At 38.9% G+C, this 19,530-nt stretch overlaps 1 protein-coding gene across 3 annotated transcripts in view; it reads right to left on the bottom strand.

Annotated features, from left to right (window-relative positions):
- The window catches only part of LAMA2 (laminin subunit alpha 2), a 681,429-nt gene that overhangs the window by 247,811 nt on the left and 414,088 nt on the right, over positions 1-19,530 (bottom strand). For 2 of the 3 annotated variants that reach the window (XM_069598353.1, XM_069598354.1), the window contains exons 18-21: positions 13,963-14,049; positions 8,133-8,344; positions 1,580-1,686; positions 569-832 (exon numbers count right to left, since the gene is read on the bottom strand). In XM_069598353.1, the coding sequence (XP_069454454.1) occupies positions 569-832; positions 1,580-1,686; positions 8,133-8,344; positions 13,963-14,049 (670 nt within the window). The remainder of the gene's footprint in view (positions 1-568; positions 833-1,579; positions 1,687-8,132; positions 8,345-13,962; positions 14,050-19,530) is intronic. The other variant, XM_069598356.1, reaches the window with a different exon arrangement.

The raw sequence follows: 19,530 nt of genomic DNA, 5'->3' as shown, positions 1-19,530 counted from the left end.
CCCGTGAGAAGGAGGATCAGATGTTTATAGCAGAAGGCATGCTACCTTCTTTTGGGCATGTTGTAGATTGCCAGGGTGTGAAAATGTGTGCCTTGTGTTTGTTGTATACATGGACAAAATTATAATGTGGTAATGTAACAGTCACTAATTATGATGGAAGGTTAGTCAAAGGTCAGATCAGTGGGCTGGATTTTCTTAGGCAAGTCACTTTCTTTGTCAGATTTCCCTTCATTCATTCGTTTGTTCCCTTCATTTGCTCTAAAATGATGCCTGGGGTTCCTTCCCCTTTTAAGATGTTAGTTTGCTACAGATAAATTTTTCTGTGTTTTCTGCATATCAATGATCACTTGAAACTTTCATGAACCTATGAACTTGAACGAACTTTAAAAAAACGTATCAGTAGCTATTTTTTAAAGCTAAGACTTCAATCAGGAATTGCCAAGTTTTTGCATTTGCAGTTCACACACTTAGCAACCATTATTTGGTAAAATGGCACCAGGACAGGTCAGCAGCAGCACATGGAACACAGCATGCTGAGGCAAGAGCCATGCAGCACCGCTCGAATTACCGGAGCCGCAGGCCGATAGGCTCCCCGAGGGCATCCGCTGGAGCTGCTGGCACCCCACCTCTGGGGAGACCCCAGCACCCACTGCGCTCTCTGTGGCTGTTCCTCCTGTCGGTGCACCTGCCTGCTGAGGCTGCATCGTTTCCCTACGAAGCCTGATTTACAGACACATCTTCCTGTTATATCACACCACGGTGTCACAGAGCCCATGGGACTGCATCCACAAGACACACAGAATCGCTTCTTTGGGTCCCACCACATAGTGGGCTTTAAAAGCAAATGGAAAAATAAAAACAAAAAGAGAGCATACATGTTATTCAAGAGATAGAAACAAATAATATTTTTAAACCTCCTACAGAATGGCCAATTTAGCATCTGAGAAGTGCTTGGTTCTGCTTAACAATGTTTATCATGATAAATTACCTATTTATATGAAAGAAATAGTGCAAATCCATGTACTCTCATGGAGGAATCTCAAAGTGCTCGGCATACTGAAGGCAAGGTAATATATCCAGGAAAAGAGAGCAACGTATTTTGATTTTTGTTTCATTTTAGCAAAATCGTATCTAAAAAAATCCTTTGATTTGCTTCTATACTGAAAACTTTTGTTGAGCAGAATGCTCGCTGGAACTTTAAATGATGGAACTAGATCCACAGTGCTTGATAAGCAAAGGGTATGACATTTTTTTCTCCTGCCAAAAACATAAAGGCAAAGGAAAGAGTATGTGACTCACCAAAGACAGGGATTAAATTGGTATGTGGCTTCAGAAACATCTAAATTAAATACTGCATAAATTCACTACCAAGGAAATGTGTCAATAGGTTGAGGGTCAAGTGCTAGTGTATGGCAAATGTTCTATTTTCTTTTTAATTTCAATGATCACAGTAATTTTACATATACAATGAGATATTCTTGAAACTTGTCTTTTAATATACTCAGGTATAGGTCATTTCTGAAAGCCAATGAAAAATTTGAAGGAAGAGGTAATTCACTGGTCAGCTCCGACTTCTTACCTTACATTCATCACACCGACGCCCCTGCACGTTAGGTTTGCATTCACACTGTCCCGTCTGAGGATGGCAAACCTCAGAGAAGGAGCCGTTGGCATTACAGTGACAAGCTGCAAAGAGAGGAGAGATCTGTGGTTGGGAAATGTATTCTAATAGTCTTCAGAGGTTTATTAAATAATGGAACACTGGTCACAAAGTTTTCGAATAGAATGCTTTCTGATTGCTAAGTGTTCTGTTAGGCATTATATCATCTGATCTTTACAGCAACTCTGTAAGCTGTAGAGATGAATTACATAAAGCAACAGAACAATTCCTGGCACGCCACATGTTATAAAAATATTATTGTCACCATTATTACTCCAGTTATAAGAATGAAGACACTGAAATTCAAAGTCAGACAAGGCCACATGATTAGTAGGTGATTTAGCAGATTTCAGGTAAAATGTTCTTTCCATCACTCCTCCAGCTGTTTTGCCTGTTCATAGATGCACTGGGGTAATGCAGAAAATACTATAATCTCCATATAAGTAATACTGACTCTAGAGCTGAAATACTTTTGAGAAATTATCAAAATTAATAGCACCTATGGAATAATATTAATGCTACCATTAATGAAGCAACATTATTATTTCCAAATGATTATTTACTATATGCCAGTTTTTGTGTTAATTTCAAAAAAATTGAGCTTTAGATGAAATATAAAATAAGTATATAAATCTGAAAAATATTTAAGATTACAAAAGTATATAAGGCAGAAGAAGTAAGTAGACATGTTTCCAAAGAGGACATCGAAGTGACAAACAGGACATGAAAAGATGCTCAACATCACTAATCATTAGGAAATTGTACATCAAAACCACAATGAGCTACCTTACATCTGTTTAAATGGCTGCCATCAAGAAGGCAAGAGACAGTTAGTGTTGGTGAGAATGTGGTGAAAAAGGGAGCCCTTATACACCACTGGTGGGAATGTAAATGGGTCCAACCACTACGGAAAACAATACAGATGTTTCTCAAAAAATTAAAAAATAGAACTACTATACACATTCCAGTGATCTCGTTTCAGGATATATACATAAAGGAAATGTAAACAGTATTTTGAACAGATACATGCTCTTTCATGCTTATTGCAACATTATTCACAATAGCCAAGGTATGGAAACAACCTAAATGCTCATCAATAAATAAGTGGATAAAAAGATGTGGTGTATACACAATGGAGTGCCGGGGGCCAGCCTCAGCAGTGTCCAGGGATACCCTCAGGATGGACGGCGTTGGCGAAAGGAAAGAAAGAATGACACCGAGTGACCAAGCTTCGGTGAGTGAGGCCCACAACTTTATTTTCAAAAGGAGCTTTTATACTCTGACTTGTACATAGAGGAAAATGAAAGATGCAAGGTCATGCAGAATCCACCCAAACACTCCAGCAGTTTTGCCCTTATCAAAACCAGGATTTTTTTCTGTATGCCTTTTCATAAACAAGAGTCTCATGTTATGTACATTATTTTCGGGCCAGGAGGCCTGTTAACATTTTATGGCTCTTTTCTTGATAAATGTTGATCAACCAAAAAATGTGTTTTCCCTTGAAGTGGTTTTTTCTTTATGTTTCTAATCTGCGTCACCCTCAGAAAGTACTAAACAGAGTTACATTCTTACGGAGCAAAGGTGCAGTGGGTTACAACAAAGAAAGAACTTATTAGCTCAAAGGTCTGATGTGGTTAATTCCAAGGATACTACTTGTTTTTCTTACATTTCAACTATGTTAACTAATGCACTCCTAGGTAGCACAAGGGACAAGGGATATGGGAACTTGGCAGCAAGCATTGGCCCAATAATGAAGCCCTTTACCAGTACTATTCTAATAATTTTTCATTCCTCTAAAGGCCCTATATTTTTAGAATGCTTTAGGCTTCCCATGCCTCTCACTGTTGGGAGGCTGTGAACAATCACATGCGTAGCTGTAAGAGTCTGGATAAACCTGTCAGGCAAACTAGAAAGCCATCAGAGGGGTTTGAATTGAAACACTCCTACCACGCCCAGGAGACTTATTAGCTAGAGCCCTAAGTTGACTTTTTCCAGAGAAAGGTGGTCAGGGATAGCCCCCTGTTAATGTCAGAAGAGTTGGTGAAAGGCATAAAATAGTAAGACAGACAGATTCTGGTTTTGGGGTAGATGCTCAAGCAGGTGCAGGGGTCCCTTGAGTCCTGATTCACCCTGCTCGTCAGGTCTCTTCCACATGACCTTGTCATGGGTGGGATCAGCCCAGGGAGTCCCTCGAGTCCTGAAGCCTTGCTTGTCAGGTCTCCTTCGTATGACCTTGTCATGGGTGGGATCTCCCATGCTGGCTCCTGGCAATAGAGGGATTCCCAGGTGGCTCAGTGGTAAAGAATGCACCAGCCAATTAAGGAGAGACAGGAGACATAGGTACAGTCCCTGAGTCGGGAAGATCCCCTGGAGAAGGAAACAGCAATCCACTTTAGTAGTCTAGCCTAGAAAAAATCTCATGGACAGAGGAGACTGGCAGGCTATAGTTCAAAGAGTCACAAGAGTCAGATGTGACTGAATGACAAAGCATTCAGCAAATTAGTCTAAGTGAGATAAATCAGAAAGAGAAAGATAAATATTACATGATATCACTTATATGTGGAATCTAAATAAGTCAAAATCATAAAAAAACAGCATGAAATGATGGTTACCATTGGATGGAGAGGGGTGGAGGGGTAAAATTGATGTTAAGGGTACAAACTTGCAACAAGTAGTAAATAAGATATAGTGATCTAATGCACAGCTATAATGAACATAGAAAAAATATTGTACTATAATTATGTAACAGGGTAAATATTGCTACAATGGCAACTACATTACAATATATAAAGTTATCAAAAAGGTTGTACACCTTAAATGTACAAAAACATATTGAATAAAATGTATATAAGACAAAATTTTTTCAAAAGTATTAGCAGTATAGCATTATAATTTTTTAAAATCACATTTGTTTTATAACTTATATACTAACTCCAACAATATAAATGTATTTTATTTCAGTAATCTTTTATCATTTTCTGTTATGAAGTTGTCTGATGTTATTCTGGAACATATAATAAATCAGTCTAAAAATTAAGAGGCTTTTTCACAAATAGAATGGCAATTAATGGTTCACTCTGTACTCTGCAAGTGTATTTTTAACAGTACATATAATTGCACTGATACCAGAATAAAAATGTGAGTGGGAGATGACACAGACATATAGATTATTCATAGACAGTTTTGGTAAATTTCGTACAATATTTCTTATCTCTGAATACTTCAATTTCAGTATAACTTATAAATACATTATAAATAGCTACTCCATCAGCCTATGCTATTTTTCTATTCCTCTGACTAGAGGTGCTACTTAGTTTATTGCTTTCTTAAAAATTGCTTGATTATTCTTCCAGTAGCTTGGCCTTCAGTGTCTGCTAACCTGATTTAGTTGGGTGGTCATTAAAAAACTGTCCCCAGCCAGTTATCTTCCTCAGGTAGTAGCCTAAAGATAGTCTGTGGGCTTTCCTGGTGGTTCAGATGGTACAGAATTGGCCTGAAATGCAGGAGACCTTGGTTCAATCCCTGGGCTTGGAAGATCCTCTAGGGGAGGGCATGGCAACCCATTCCAGTATTCTTGCCTGGAGAAACCCCATGGGCAGAGGAGCCAGTTGGGCTACAGTCCATGGGGTCCTAAAGAACTGGACATGACTGGGTAACTAAGTACAGCATGGTGTATAGCTGGCATGTAAGAAGAGCCTGAAGGATATATTTTCTTTAAATATCCATTTCATTTGAATACAACAATTATTATAGAAAGAAAGAAAGATGAAGTTGCTCAGTTGTGTCCAACTCTGCGACTCCATGGACTAGCCCCCCAGGCTCCTCTGTCCATGGCGATTCTCCAGGCAAGAATACTGGAGTGGGTTGCCATGCCCTCCTCCAGGGGATCTTCCCAACCCAGGGATCAAACTCAGGTCTCCTGCATTGCAGGCAGACTCTTTACTGTCTGAGCTACCAGGGTAATCCTGAGAATTATTATATATACTTCTAATTTTTTTACATGTTTCATATATACATATATATGTACACACATATCAATTTTAAAAATAAAATACCTTATAATTTAAAAGTCACTTTTTTATTAGAGTGGAGAACACTTAATGATTAAATTTACTATAAAGTCATTTAAAAAATAAAGCAATAAAGCCGGTGTTCTGGGACAACCTAGAGGGATAGGGTGGGGAGGTGGGGCTCAGAATAGGGGGACAGTATGCCTATGGCCAATTCATGCTGATGAGTGGCAAAAACCACCCCAATACTGTAAAGTAATTATCCTCCAATTAAAATAATTTAAAAAATAAAGCAATGGAGAATTTTAGTGTAATTTTTAAATAAAATGTATGACACAAACAATATATGTAAATTTAAAGGGCAAATTTGTAGAGGTGTACTTTTTATGAACAGATCCAGAGGCAACTAAAATAATAGTTTATTATGAATTTTCTTTTTGTAAGGTTTACTAATTATGCATAGAGGAACTATTATTTTTATGAAAAGTCATGAAATAGATAATAAATAAGTTGCTGATATTTTTATATGCTACTGCTGCTGCTGCTTCTGCTAAGTTGCTTCAGTCGTGTCCGACTCTGTGTGACCCCACAGACGGCAGTCCACCAGGCTCCGCCATCCCTGGGATTCTCCAGGCAAGAATACCTGAGTGGGTTGCCATTTCCTTCTCCAATGCATGAAAATGAAAAGTAAATGTGAAGTCGCTCAGTCGTGTCTGACTCTTCACAACCCCATGGACTGAAGCCTACCAGGCTCCTCTGTCCGTGGGATTTTCCAGGCAAGAGTACTGGAGTGGGGTGCCATATGCTAAGGAGCAGTAAAAACATAATCATATCTATATTTCACAGCAAGTAATAAAAAAATTGGTGATGATTCAAAAATGATTTTATACTATGTTCTTCTCTGTGTTCTTAAAACTTCATGCTGCAGATTCTGAATTCACCACAATAAAGAGTGGAACTGTCTCTTCAGCTTTATAGAAGGGGTTATTGGAAGATATAAAATGAGGTCATTCAGTGAATAACACAGCTCTAGAATTGGAGAGCCATAAATAGTCACAACTACTGTCAGCATCTCTACAAAGGAGCCAACAGGTGAGAATACCCCAGGCAGCTCACTAGACAGTTTCATGTGTTAGATCCTTTAATTCCCATAGAAAACTAGAATGCTTTATGTAAATGAGGAAACTGAATCTCAGTGAGCTCAAATGTCTTGCCCAGAGTCACACTGGTAGAAAATATAGATCCTAGATGATATGCTTGAACTGGAGAGTTTCTTGAGCACCTTACGATTTTACACAGATGCCATAAACCCAGTGTTTAAAGGTGCTTCTGAGCCTGTTGGAAATTTTGCTGAAAAAACTTGACAATTTACAGGTGATATTAATAGCTGTTGATTATTCCAGAGACTGGTTTGTGTTTGATTCAACAAACCGTCGTGTTTAAATGACAAAACGTTGGCCCTCATCTTCCAAACCTGTGAGGAGAAAGACCCATTTCTTCTTGAAGTGGGGGACCCTAGCAGGTCATTGGTATTTATAGCAGAGATGTAACAGGCACAATATTACCAGTGGCTTCTGTAAAGCTTCAGGTCCTGGGACCCAACTCAATGGCTAGAAGAATCCCTTCCTATATAATGAAGTCAGCAGAAGTGAATTGTTAAGCTGGTATCATAACCTGCTCTTCCTGAGGATTATCACAGTAGGTGAAGTTGATTATGGCAGTGTCCAGCTCTAAGTTGATCTAACAAGGATGCTCCGTCCATTTGACTCTCCACAATGAGATCTCTCTAGCATGTTACCACTAAAATTTTATGCAATACCAAAAAAAAATAGTTGAGAAATTCAAGACAAGGGTAAGAATGTACTAATATGAATAAAGTCCTACAATAGCTGATTTTGTGGAAGTAAAATATGGAAATGGCATTCTATGAGTAGTCTTCAACTGATGGTTAATCACTCAACAGTTACAAATGCTAGTGTGTAAGAATACTGGCAGTATATTTCACCTATTGTGAAACACAAGAATGTAAAGTTTACATATGAAAGCATAACAGATTAAAACCTACTGACAGATACTAATGAAATAATATGGGCAGATCAATGTATTTCAAGAAAATGATAAGAATTGAGATAAACAATAAGGATAAACAGGGCCTAATTTTCAAATTCTTCTTTCCTGTCATAGGCAAAAAATTACTTAAGTCTTTATCCATGTGTAAACAAAAATATGTGTATCATTTGAAAAACAATGATACTTGAACAACACAGCAATTTTGAGAGGATTTAATCTATTGGTACAAAGGAAATGTATTAGAATATTCAGACTCTGTGTATAGGCTGGGTATCTATCTTACATGTATTACAGGTAATTTCCTACTCGCCAATCCCCACTCAAGAACTCATCAGCTACTTTGAGGAGCAATGCATCAATTCTGTCAGGGGCATCAATAGTTCACGACTTACGCTGACAGTTCTTTGCATCAACTGCGTCTCCAAAATATCCATCAGCACAGAGCTCACAGTACCGGCCTGTTGTACCTGGCTTACATATCAGACAGGAGCCAGACAAGCTGTCACAGCTGCCAGGAATGGAGAAGTCAAGGTTGTCATTGCATTGGCATGGCTGACACGATCCTCCAGGTACAGCAGGTTGTCCAAAATAGCCTTCCGCACACCTAAGGTGAAAAATTTCATCAGTGAGTATTTGGGAGGAACCCATGAAACCCACTGGGGGCAATGTTTATGTATTTATTTTATTCTATTTCTCTCCCAGGATATGTTTTCCCTTTAAGTGCTCCTTTTCTCAAATGCAAGGTGATTAAAAGAATGTTTTCTCTGTTACTGCAGTGTAGATACAAGATGAAATCCTGCCAGCTTCACTAGTAATTAGATTTCAGCCAGAGGGGGGGGAAAAAAAAACACCTTGTCACTGGCAGTGAAGATGAGACCAAAGCATAATAAGAAATCTGCTGCTGGCACTCCGGAGGGATCCAGGTCCATGTTGGAAAGCCTTTGTAGTACAACACATCCTATGTATCTACTCCAATTGGTTGTTTTCTGTACAAATATGTAAGGTTCACATTTTTTGTTGTTGTTGTTGCAGCAAGAGTTTGTTATGAGGAAACAGGCTCACAAGGAAGTACAGTAGTAAGAATTCAGAATGTATTAAATAGAAAATCGAAAGAGTCTCATTATTTGTGTGGGGGCCGTATCTCTGCATAGGCTTTTATATATTTGCATATCCGTACAGAAACAGATTTCCATTGAAGAGTCTTTACCAAGGAGAAGCAGGCATGCTGCATATTACGGTAAAATGCCATAACGTGAGGCTTAATTGTCCCCACATCTCTCATTAGCAAACTCTAGTTCTTTTTTTTTTTAAGGACTAAATACTACTTTACATATTTATTGGAAAAATAAAAATTCATTTATTTAGGAGGCAAGGGAGAGATTGTTTTAAATTTTGTATCAGATTTCCCTTTAACCATGTGTTCTAAAATGTTACTTAATGTTACAAATGCACAGATACACCTTTATGGGAAGCACTTATTTGTAATCTACTCTGTCTTCTCTTTCAGTTACATTTACTCATGTTGCATATTAAGCTTTACTTGCCAAAGGAGACATGAAACAGTGCCTCTGAACTTTTATGGTCAAGCTAGCTCTGTTATCTGTGCCATCTTAGCAAAACAGAAAGTCCTTTACAGCAAGGGTCAAAATTGAAGGGGAATAAAAACAACGTGGGAGAATATATTTCAATAATACACTGTGTTTATGCTCACTTACTTACAGATATAAAAGTCACTGTGTAGAGAAAAATCCTCTCTACTATAGAAACAGAAATGGTTTAAATCCAGCACATCATATAAGACACTTTAATAATATGATTGTGGGAGAAAGTTATTAATTTTGTAAGTAAGATACATTGATTAGCCAAAGTTTTCTAGAAAATTTACAGGTGACATAAGCTTGCAGAATTAAACATTAATCATACATTTTAATAAGATTACTAGTTTCAACAAAATATTTTATGAATTGTGAAAGTCATGATATAAATATTGCTTGGAAGAATACTGCCACCTCCAAATACAATTGCTTAGTAATTCTTTATTGTAAAATTGAACTAATATTTCAGTGCATAAAATCCAACCCCCCCCCCCCCCAATCCCTTAAGGAGTGGTATTTAGTAAAGATAACAAGAAAATCCTTTTAAATTTTAACCCAATTCTTGCCTTACTTGATATTCAGAGCTCATGATCACATCCACATATATTCACATCTCATTTTGTTTACCATTAAGAGAGTGACTTTGCTCCACTAGAATAGCAATACACAATGATCATTATCACAGACTACAAAACCCCATTATTTTCAGCTCACTTTTTTGACCTGCTGCCCGCAGGAGAGATGGCATTATATAACAAGGTCTGGAAATTTTTTTAAACAGACACCAATTAATCAGTCTGAAATTCTCCCACAATAATAATTTTAAAAACCAACTCAATCCACAAGAAAATAACTACAATTAAACAGAATCACTGAAGAAACATCTGTCTTTTTGTTGTAGGACATGTAAGGAGACTTACTGAACATACGTGATACATCATTTCATATGCCACTTCACTGAAAGTGAGCATTCAGATTTTATTACATGCGTGTGTGTGTGTGCATTTTTACACATAGAATAGTATTCTTACGAGATTTACAGAAATGTTTCAACAGAAACTAAAAAGTAGAGCCAGTGTCATCAGCATTTAGCTCACTTTTTTTCCCCTCCATGTTCTTTTTAATTCCTCTTGATGCTCTGACAGTCATCCTTTTTTGACCGTCAAAACACTGTCTCCTTGATTTTCTGTATTTCCTCCTCTTGTCCACACAATAAAAGCCTAGAATCTCAGCAAAGTGCCATGATGAATACCCAGTTCCTTCACCCCTGGTTCTCTTCTTTTACTTTTGTTTAAAACATTCCCTAGGCGGAGGAAGGCAGTAATATCTCAAAGTATGAGTACTCTGGCCCCAAGCAGAAGTTTCTGAAAACTGTAACCAGCGTCTTACATGCGACAGACTATCAGTTCACATTTTGTCATATTTTGTCTCGCCATCCTCTGGGTCACGATTTTTCTCCATTCCCTCAATTCAAGCAGCAAGGCCACCTGGGCTGCATGACTGAGTAAAGGGATCTGACGGGAAGGAAAGCAGAAATATTGGAATCTTTTGGACTTTGGCTTTTAAAATCACCATTTCTAGGAATGTGGCAACTCTCTTCTGCAATGTAGGCCCAAACAGGAAAGGGATGGGTTAGAAAGGTGAATGGAGGAGAAATGATGAGAGCAGGAATGTTGGTGGGTCCCAGTGTAGAAAGTACACAGTGGTGTGCGTCCTGTGCTCCCACAGGTGATAGGAAAGTAGTGGAGAGAGTTACTGGACTTGGGGGGAGAGGCAGTCAGGTGGGCAGTAAACAGAAGGAGGTCAGCAGAGATGTGCTTAGATGAATTACTCAGGACAGATTGACCCCAATATATGTCCGTTGCCCCAAATGCAGTCTCTCTCTCTCGCTCACACACACACACACACACACACACACACACACACACACACACACACACTCAAGCATTCAAGCCTCTTGGTACTAAGTAAGCTTGTTAGACTTTGGTTCTAACCAAAGCTAGAGGTGGAAAGTAGGAGAGAAGAGAAGAAAAACGTTAAAACAAATTTTTAACATTTGAAGATAAGTGACACATAACATTGGGTTTAAGTTTAAAGGATACTTGACTAAGATTATATGTCCAAGCTCTCACAGCTCTTACTAATAAAGAATTTGATCTCAAAGTAGAACTTAAACTGAGATAAAAATATAAAGTTATAATTCCCATCTATCTGAGCTATAGTCTGAGATGCATTCTAGCTATATAATAAAACTAGGGGATTTATGGTCACCTAAGATTAGAAAATGCTGAGTTAAACAAACTGAAGAGATGTTTTTCACTCCAGGACTGGTCAGAACTTTTGACAAGCTAATAGATGCTTCCCAGACTTCCATGATCATAGAACTCTATTCCAAGAACAAGAAGCTTGTGAAACACAGCTTCAGTTTTTCAACGCTGATTTCGTGTAAATGATGTGCATAACTGATTACTCTAATCACTCCCAGAATAGTTTTGATTACAAAATTTTCAGTGCAACCCACATCTCTTTCCTTCCCTGACCCTTATTCTCTCTCACATCTACTTCAGCTGGCACATCTGCCAAAATGTTTCTAATATTTTGGATCCTCCAGGCGGCTCAGAGCTAAAGAATCCACCTGTCACTACAGGAGAAGCAGGAGACACAGGTTTGATCTTTAAGTCCTCTGGGTCAGGAAGATCCCCTGGAGTAGGAATTGGCAACCCACTCTAGTATTCTTGCCAGAAAAATCCCATGGACAGAGGAGCTTGGTGGGCTACAGTCCATGGGTCAGAAAGAGTCGGACACGACTGAGCATGCAATGCACACAAATATACTTTTTGGCTCATACAGAGGAACGATAGACTAAACATTCCTGGAAAGCCTTAATCCAAATTTTGGCTAGAAAAATTTCACATATTTCATATAATAATAGTTTAAGACTATATTTGAAAAACTTGAGTTAAAGGCAAGATATGCCATATGATAAGCTGTCTATGCATGTTTCTATCTTCTTTTGAATCAAAGTAATAGACTTTAGAAAGGAAATCATCCTTTCTTTCAAGCATCTCTTTCCTAGGTGAATTTTATTATTCAGACTAGAATGTTCTCCAGAATACATTCAACTATTCTTACTCACATTAAAAATGTGAGCTGCTTGAGGGCAAGGATGGTAGGATACATCTTCTTATAGCCTATGTTTAGCCCTGTGCTCAGCACATAATAGCTGATAAACAAATATTTATTAAATAACATGTAGGAGTTTAAATTGTAGGTGGCTCAGAAACCACTAACATGTAGAAAACACATATTATGGAGCAGAGCAGTACAAATACATCAGAGACTAAGCTCACCTAGATTAGTGGGTTAAATGGCCTTGTGTGACAGCACAGCTGTCATTTTCCAGTTGCTAAAAAAAAAACAACAAAAAACAAAAAACAAAAAAGGTTGCCTGTAGTGAGCCAGAGGGGTTAGGCATTTGATGTAAATCTGTCCAGGCAATGGTGTGCTCTGCTGTTACAGTAAGTAATACGCATGTGCTCCCCTTTAAAAAAAAATAAGCACAATCAAAGACTTCCAGTTTCTCGATTAAAACTGAATCCTCTTTATTTCAGCTCTGTTCCTCCATTACGAATTTACAAACGCTGCCATACTCACAAACAGTACTTGTTGCTGCTCAGAGCCATTGGCACTTTGTCCACAGACTGCTAGCTGCTGGCTGAATTCTCTCTGGGTGATTGGCCCTTGCTTCATTAACTTTATGCAATCTGGTTGAAACAGACCTGATGGCTGCCAAGAGGACAGGAAAGGATAGGCAGAAACAGCCTTCTGTGGTGTTTACCTTGGTGATGCTGGGTGAAAGCAGGTCATTTCCTCTACCCCTCCCTCTACTTCCACCCTTGCCTAATCTCTAGTAATGGCAGCAAAAGGGACTGTTTTCAATGCTACAACCAGAAAGTTGTGCTGGTCAACAATATCATGGGAGAACTTTGTTCCATTTTCAGTGAACCTGAAATACGGAAGAACCTTTTCCTTGGAAAGATTTTAGGAGAAAAAATAATCATTCAAGTTACATAAAATAATATCCTGGATCTAATGCAAAACAACCTAGTAAAATTAACAGGAATTAAAATATTGACTTAGAAACAATTAGATGGGTCATATAAATCATGATAATATATTACATTTGGTTTCAATTTTCAAATATATTTAAGGTGAATTATGGACCACTTGCTGAACTATGAACTACACACTTAAACTACATTTTAAGGACAAAAAGCTAATTATGAAAAATAAATGTTGCCAACGTAGACAGCAAGATAAATCTTAAAGTGCATGACTTTCCACTTGAGCAATACTTTCTAGAAAGATTGCAGGTTAATGCTTAACCTTTAAGATTAAAACATTAATCAAACATTCTCTGAGTGAATGGAGATTTATGGAGCAATTTCTAGAGAATAAATAAACTATAAGAATATAATGCATTTGTTTGACAAGTGTGGTAAGAAACTTTATTTCAACTCACCAAGTGTGGTGGCTTTTCTGGGGCAGTGCAAAAGATTATGATGCCTGTGGTTTTATAACTCCCAAGGTGGAAATCACAGTGAAAGACAGTTGAGTACGTGCTTACCTCTCACAGCGTTGTCCTGAGTACCCAACAGGGCATTCATCACAGATCAAGCCAAGACTTTGGTCCAAATGGCATGTTGGGCTAAAGCTATGTTGATGTCATTGGAGAACAACAAGGAAAAGGAAGAAACATACATAAAGTCATTAGTAGAATATTTTCATTTCTCTTCTTTCAATATCGCTGTGACAAAAGGGTACAGCGTAGTCATTCTCATCTCACAGATGGAGATTAGGGTCTGGGAAGTCAAGGATGAAATGATATACCTATTTCTGCAGATGTGAATACAGTCCAGTGGAAAAGTGTCCCTGAAACATGTTAGTAATTAATATTTGACTGTTCTGCATCCCCAAACATCAGGAACAAATGGGATCCTACAGCTGCTCTTGAGGGATTCCTCAGGCCTGGCAAAACATAGTCTTACATGTTTTCTCTCCACCCAAATCCTGACGAATTTGAAGCAACCCAAAGGAATCTGTTATAGATTTTGGAAAACTCAGAATGTGGTCATGGAAGCAGTGGTGGTGGTGGTGGTTCCTCTGCCCAGTACTGCTGTCATGGGTGGCTGGGTGCGTGCGTGTGTGTGTGTTCAGGCCACTGCCCATGTGTACTCATGGGTCAGCTGTTTACACAGATGGAACTCTTGGAAAAGCTTTCAGATAAGATCAAGCATATTCTGCCTAAATTTCTAACAAATTCAAACAAACAAAAACCATGTTGCCATTTCATATTTCTGCTATGTTCCAAAGTTTGCCTCTCTGCATGTATTTCTATCTGGGGTCTGAAATAACAGAGTTGAATACCAAGTCAGGAATCAGCAGAGTGATTATGTGCTAGCTTTAGCCTTCACCAACATGCTCAACTCTGGCCATACTTCTTTGTCTTGTGAGAGACACCTTTCACGCATAGACCCTTATCTCAAGAGTGACACAATGGCTCTCTGAAGAGCCATCAAGTGTTTTGAATTCTGTGAGTTCTGCTACTTAATGATTTTAAAAGGATATGCCCCCAATTAATCTTTCTCCCATCATGCTTTCCCTAAGTAGATTTATTTTCTATTATATACGACAGGACAATTCAGTGGAATCTTGCTTGATGGTTAAATGAATTAAAGAAAGAACAACAAATTTAACTGCAAGTTTTGAATTCACTTTACTCTTGACAGTTTCATGACTTTGAAATACTTTTTTAACTTTTGTGCAGATCAGATCACGGGTACTATTTTTAAATATTATCCCTGTGGCTTAACTCATGGTAGTCCTGTAAAGATTTAATTAATTAATTAATTAATTTTTAATTGAACTTACTTGATTTAAAATATTGTTTTAATTTTGGGTATACAGCAAAATGACTCAGTTATATGTATATATCTTTCAGATTATTCTCTATTATAGGTTATAAGAAGATATTGAAGAGTTTCCTGTGTTACACAGTAAGTCCTTGTTGCCTATCTATTTTATGTATAGTAGTTTGTGTCTGTTAATCCCATATTACTAACTTATCCCTCACTTTAATTTATCTACTCACTTTCCCTTTTGGTAACTATAAATTTGTTTTTTACATCTGTTTTTATTCTATATATACATTCACTTGTAGTATTTTTTTGGATTCCACATGTAAGTGATATAATACTTGTCTTTCTCTGTCTGATTTACTTCATTTAGTATGATAGTCTCTAGGTCTATCTATGGTGCTGAAAATTGCAATATTTCATTCTTTTTGTAGCTGAGAAATATAAATATATATATATATATATATATATACATATTCACACACACATGCACCATGTGTGTGAGTATGCATGCTCAGTTGTGTTTGACTCTTTGCAACCCTAAGGACTGCAATCTGTCAGGCTTCACTGTTTATGGAATTTTCCAGGCAAGAATACTGGAAAGGGTTGCTGTTTCCTACTCCAGGGGATCTTTCCAACCCAGAGATTGAACCCATGTCTCCTGCACTGGCAGGCGGATTCTTTACCACTGAGCCACCTGGGAAGCCCCCACATCTTCTTAAACCAATTGTCTGCTGATGTGCACTTGGGTCGTTTCTATGTCTTGGCTATTTCACATAGTGCTGCTATAACACTGGGGTACATGTATCTTTTCAAATTAAGAGTTTTTGGTTTTTTTTTCTGGATATATGTCCAAGAGTAGAATTGCTGGATCATACAGCAGCTCTATTTTCAGTTTTTAAAGGAACCTCCATACTATTTTCTGTAGTGGATGTACCAATTTAGATTCCCACCAGCAGTGTAAGAAGATTCCCCCTTTTCTCTAAACCTTCTCCAGCATTTATTATTTGTAGACTTTTTGATGATAGTCATTCTGACCAGTGTGAAGCAATAACTCACTGTGGTTTTGCTTTTCATTTCTCTAATAATTAGCAATGAACATCTTTTCAGGTGCCTACTGGTCACCTGTATGTCTTCTTCAGAGAAATGTCTATTTAGACCTGCCCATTTTTTGATTGGGTTATTTTTAAAGATTTAATAATTCTTATTTGTTGATAGTAGCAAGCTATTAGAACCAAGTAGTTTTATCATTACAAAAAAACCCCACAGATGTATAGTCACAGATGTAGAAAATAAAGCGCTGGTTACCAGGGTGTAAGGGGGGGATAAATTGGAAGATTAGGGTCACATATACATACTACTGTATATAAATTCTACAGCATGGATCTATGTGTACTTAGCTGTGTCCGACTCTTTGTGGGCCCATGAACTATAGCCTGCCAGACTCCTCTGTCCATGGAATTTTCCAGGCAAGACTACTGGAATGGATTGCCATGCTCTTCTCCAGAGGATCTTCCTGAATCAGGGATAGAACCCATATCTCTTGCATGTGGCACTAGAGCCACCTGGGAATAAGAACCTACTGTAGAGCACAGGGAATTCTATTCAGTACTCTGTAAGGGCCTACATGGGAAAGAAATCTTAAAAAACAGAGTGGATATATTAATATGCATAACTGATTCACTTTGCTGTACAACCAAAACTAACACAACAGTGTAAATCAACTACACTCCAACAAAAATTAATATGATTTTTTTCAATTCAGTGAAGCATTTTACATGAATCTATTGAGGTAAGTGGGGAAAAATCTGGTCCAATACATCCTGAATATACAAATCTTACTCAAATTAAAGATGTCACATTAAGGTGGCTGCTACAAGCAGAAGAACAAGCCATCCTCAGCCTGCGATCTCTGAGAGGAGACTCATCTTTCAGAGTGCAGCCTGTGGGAGCACACCAAGGGGGAGCACACCAAGGGAGAGCATGCCAAGGGGGAGTACGCCAAGGGGGATATTCTTGGCAAGAATATGACTGCATTGAAGAGAAGAGGCACATGTTAAAATGGAAAGAAACATTTTTTTAACTCCTCACTCTGCGATTTACTATTGTTTTCAGACATAAAGGAGGACTGGATTTTGACAAACCTCTAGAATGCATGTATGCCTTCTTTTAAAATTGGCATTATTTAATTGCCTTATCATCTACAGAGAAAGTAATTCTTAACTGAAAAAACCCCTAGGTTTCCCACCCATGTGGGACTATGATGATTGAAAGGAAACCATGCTCTCCTGTCCAAAGATGGTGAAGGAATAGGACAGGGAGACCACTTTCTCCCCCACAAATTCATCAAATGATCATTTGAATGCTGAGCAACTTCCACCAAACAACTCCTGAATGCTGGCGGAGGACACCAAGCACCCAGAAAGGAAGCCCATTCTCTTTGAAAAGATGTAGGACAAAATATAAAGACAAAAAGAGAGACAAAAGAGCTACAGACTGAGACCCGTGCTGGGGAGGGAGTCATGAAGGAAGAGAAGTTTCCAAACAGTAGGAAACCCTCTCACAGGAGGGTCTGATGGCGGTTTTCGGAGTCTCAGAGGGCAACATAACCAAGAGAAAAAACAAAACAGAACATGCTCCTAACCACAACTGCCGGCAAAGTAGCTCAGACACTCGTATCTGCCACCATCAAGTGGGGGCTCGATAAGGAGGGGCGGGCTGTGTAATCGATGCTTAGGGTAAGGACTGGGTCTCAGTGACCTGAGGACAATCTGAGGGAGCTAATGTGAGACAGCAACCCAAACTGTGAGATCACCAGAGAGGAAAAAAAAAAAGAGATCTTTCCCACAAAAGGCTCTAAGGTACAGCCTGGTCTGCTCACAGAACAAAGGAGTGCGTGAATACCAAAGGAGAGCTAGCCAACGGTGTACAGGCCTCTCCCAGAGGCAGAGAGGTAGGTGTGCGACAGCCAGAGCCAGAAGGCAAGGGGCAGGGGCAATCTTGGTGCCAGAGACCAGCCTCCTCCACCAAACTGTGAGCAGGCTCCCAGTTGCTAACCATGTCTTCCTGGGACCCTGGACAGTTGCCATTTCCCAGGAAGGTCACAGCCTGAGATCAACTCCCCAGAGGAGACACACGGCACACCTAGGAAACCGAGCAGCTGGGACCAGGGATTAAGATGCACAGCCCACCTGGGACAGTGCACTCGCCAAGCACCTGGTCACCTGAGCTGCTCGGACCTGGGAAGGGCACAAAATACAGGCCTGGCTGAGTCTGTGCCCTTTCGGAGTACCTGAGAACCTGAGCGGCTTGAAAAGTGAATGTGAAAGTGAAAGTGAAGTCGCTTAGTCGTGTCCGACTCTTTGGCATGACTGAGCGACTTCATTTTCACTTTCAAGCCGCTCAGGTTCTCAGGTACTCCGCAAGGGCACAGACTCAGCTGGGCCTGTGTTTTGTGCCCTTCCCAGGTCCACGCAGCTCAGGTGACCAGGAGACCTGGGTAATGTAGGAAATGCAGGGTTCTCTTTGGACAGTGCTCCTTGCAGAGCATCCTGGAGCCTGAGCAGTGTAGTCCCAGGAAGAACACACCACCCTGAGCGGGGGCTAACCCAGTGTAGTCTATATAATGCGAGCACTCCCCACACATACCAGCAATATTTATTTGCAGGGTCCCTTGCTCACCACAACACAACTGAACAAGTGAGCCTAAATAAGTGACCACATTTGCCCCCTTGTGTCAGGGTGGAAATTAGACACTGAAGAGACCTGAAACAGAGGAAGCCAAAATAAACAAAGAGGGAACCGCTCTGGAAGTGACAGGTGCAACAGATTAACACCCTGTAGTTAACACTGACTAAGCATTGGAGGGGGCCTACAGACCTTGAGAACACGTACGTACAAGCTGGAACAAGGAACTATCTGAAACTGAACTGATCCCACACTGCCCACAAAAGCTCCAGAGAAATTCCCAGATATATTTTTACTATTATCACTTTAAAATTTTTCTTATAATTTAAGTTCTTTATCACTCCTTTAATTTTTATTTTTATAACCTATTACCTTGCACAAAAGACCCTATTTTAAAGCAAATTTCATATATATATTTCATAATTTTTGTGATTTTGTTTTGTATTTTTAATATATATATATTTTGAGAGTCTAACCTCTACTCTAGATTTTTAATCTTTTTTTTTGATATTTGTTATCAATTTTGTACCTTTAAGAATCTAATCTTCAGTATCCATTTTCACTTAGGGGTGTGATTACTGGCTTGATTGCTC

The sequence above is a fragment of the Ovis canadensis genome, chromosome 8 (assembly GCF_042477335.2).
Source record: "Ovis canadensis isolate MfBH-ARS-UI-01 breed Bighorn chromosome 8, ARS-UI_OviCan_v2, whole genome shotgun sequence".
NCBI classification, from domain to species: domain Eukaryota; kingdom Metazoa; phylum Chordata; class Mammalia; order Artiodactyla; family Bovidae; genus Ovis; species Ovis canadensis.
This window is presented reverse-complemented; position numbering and strand designations above follow the sequence as displayed.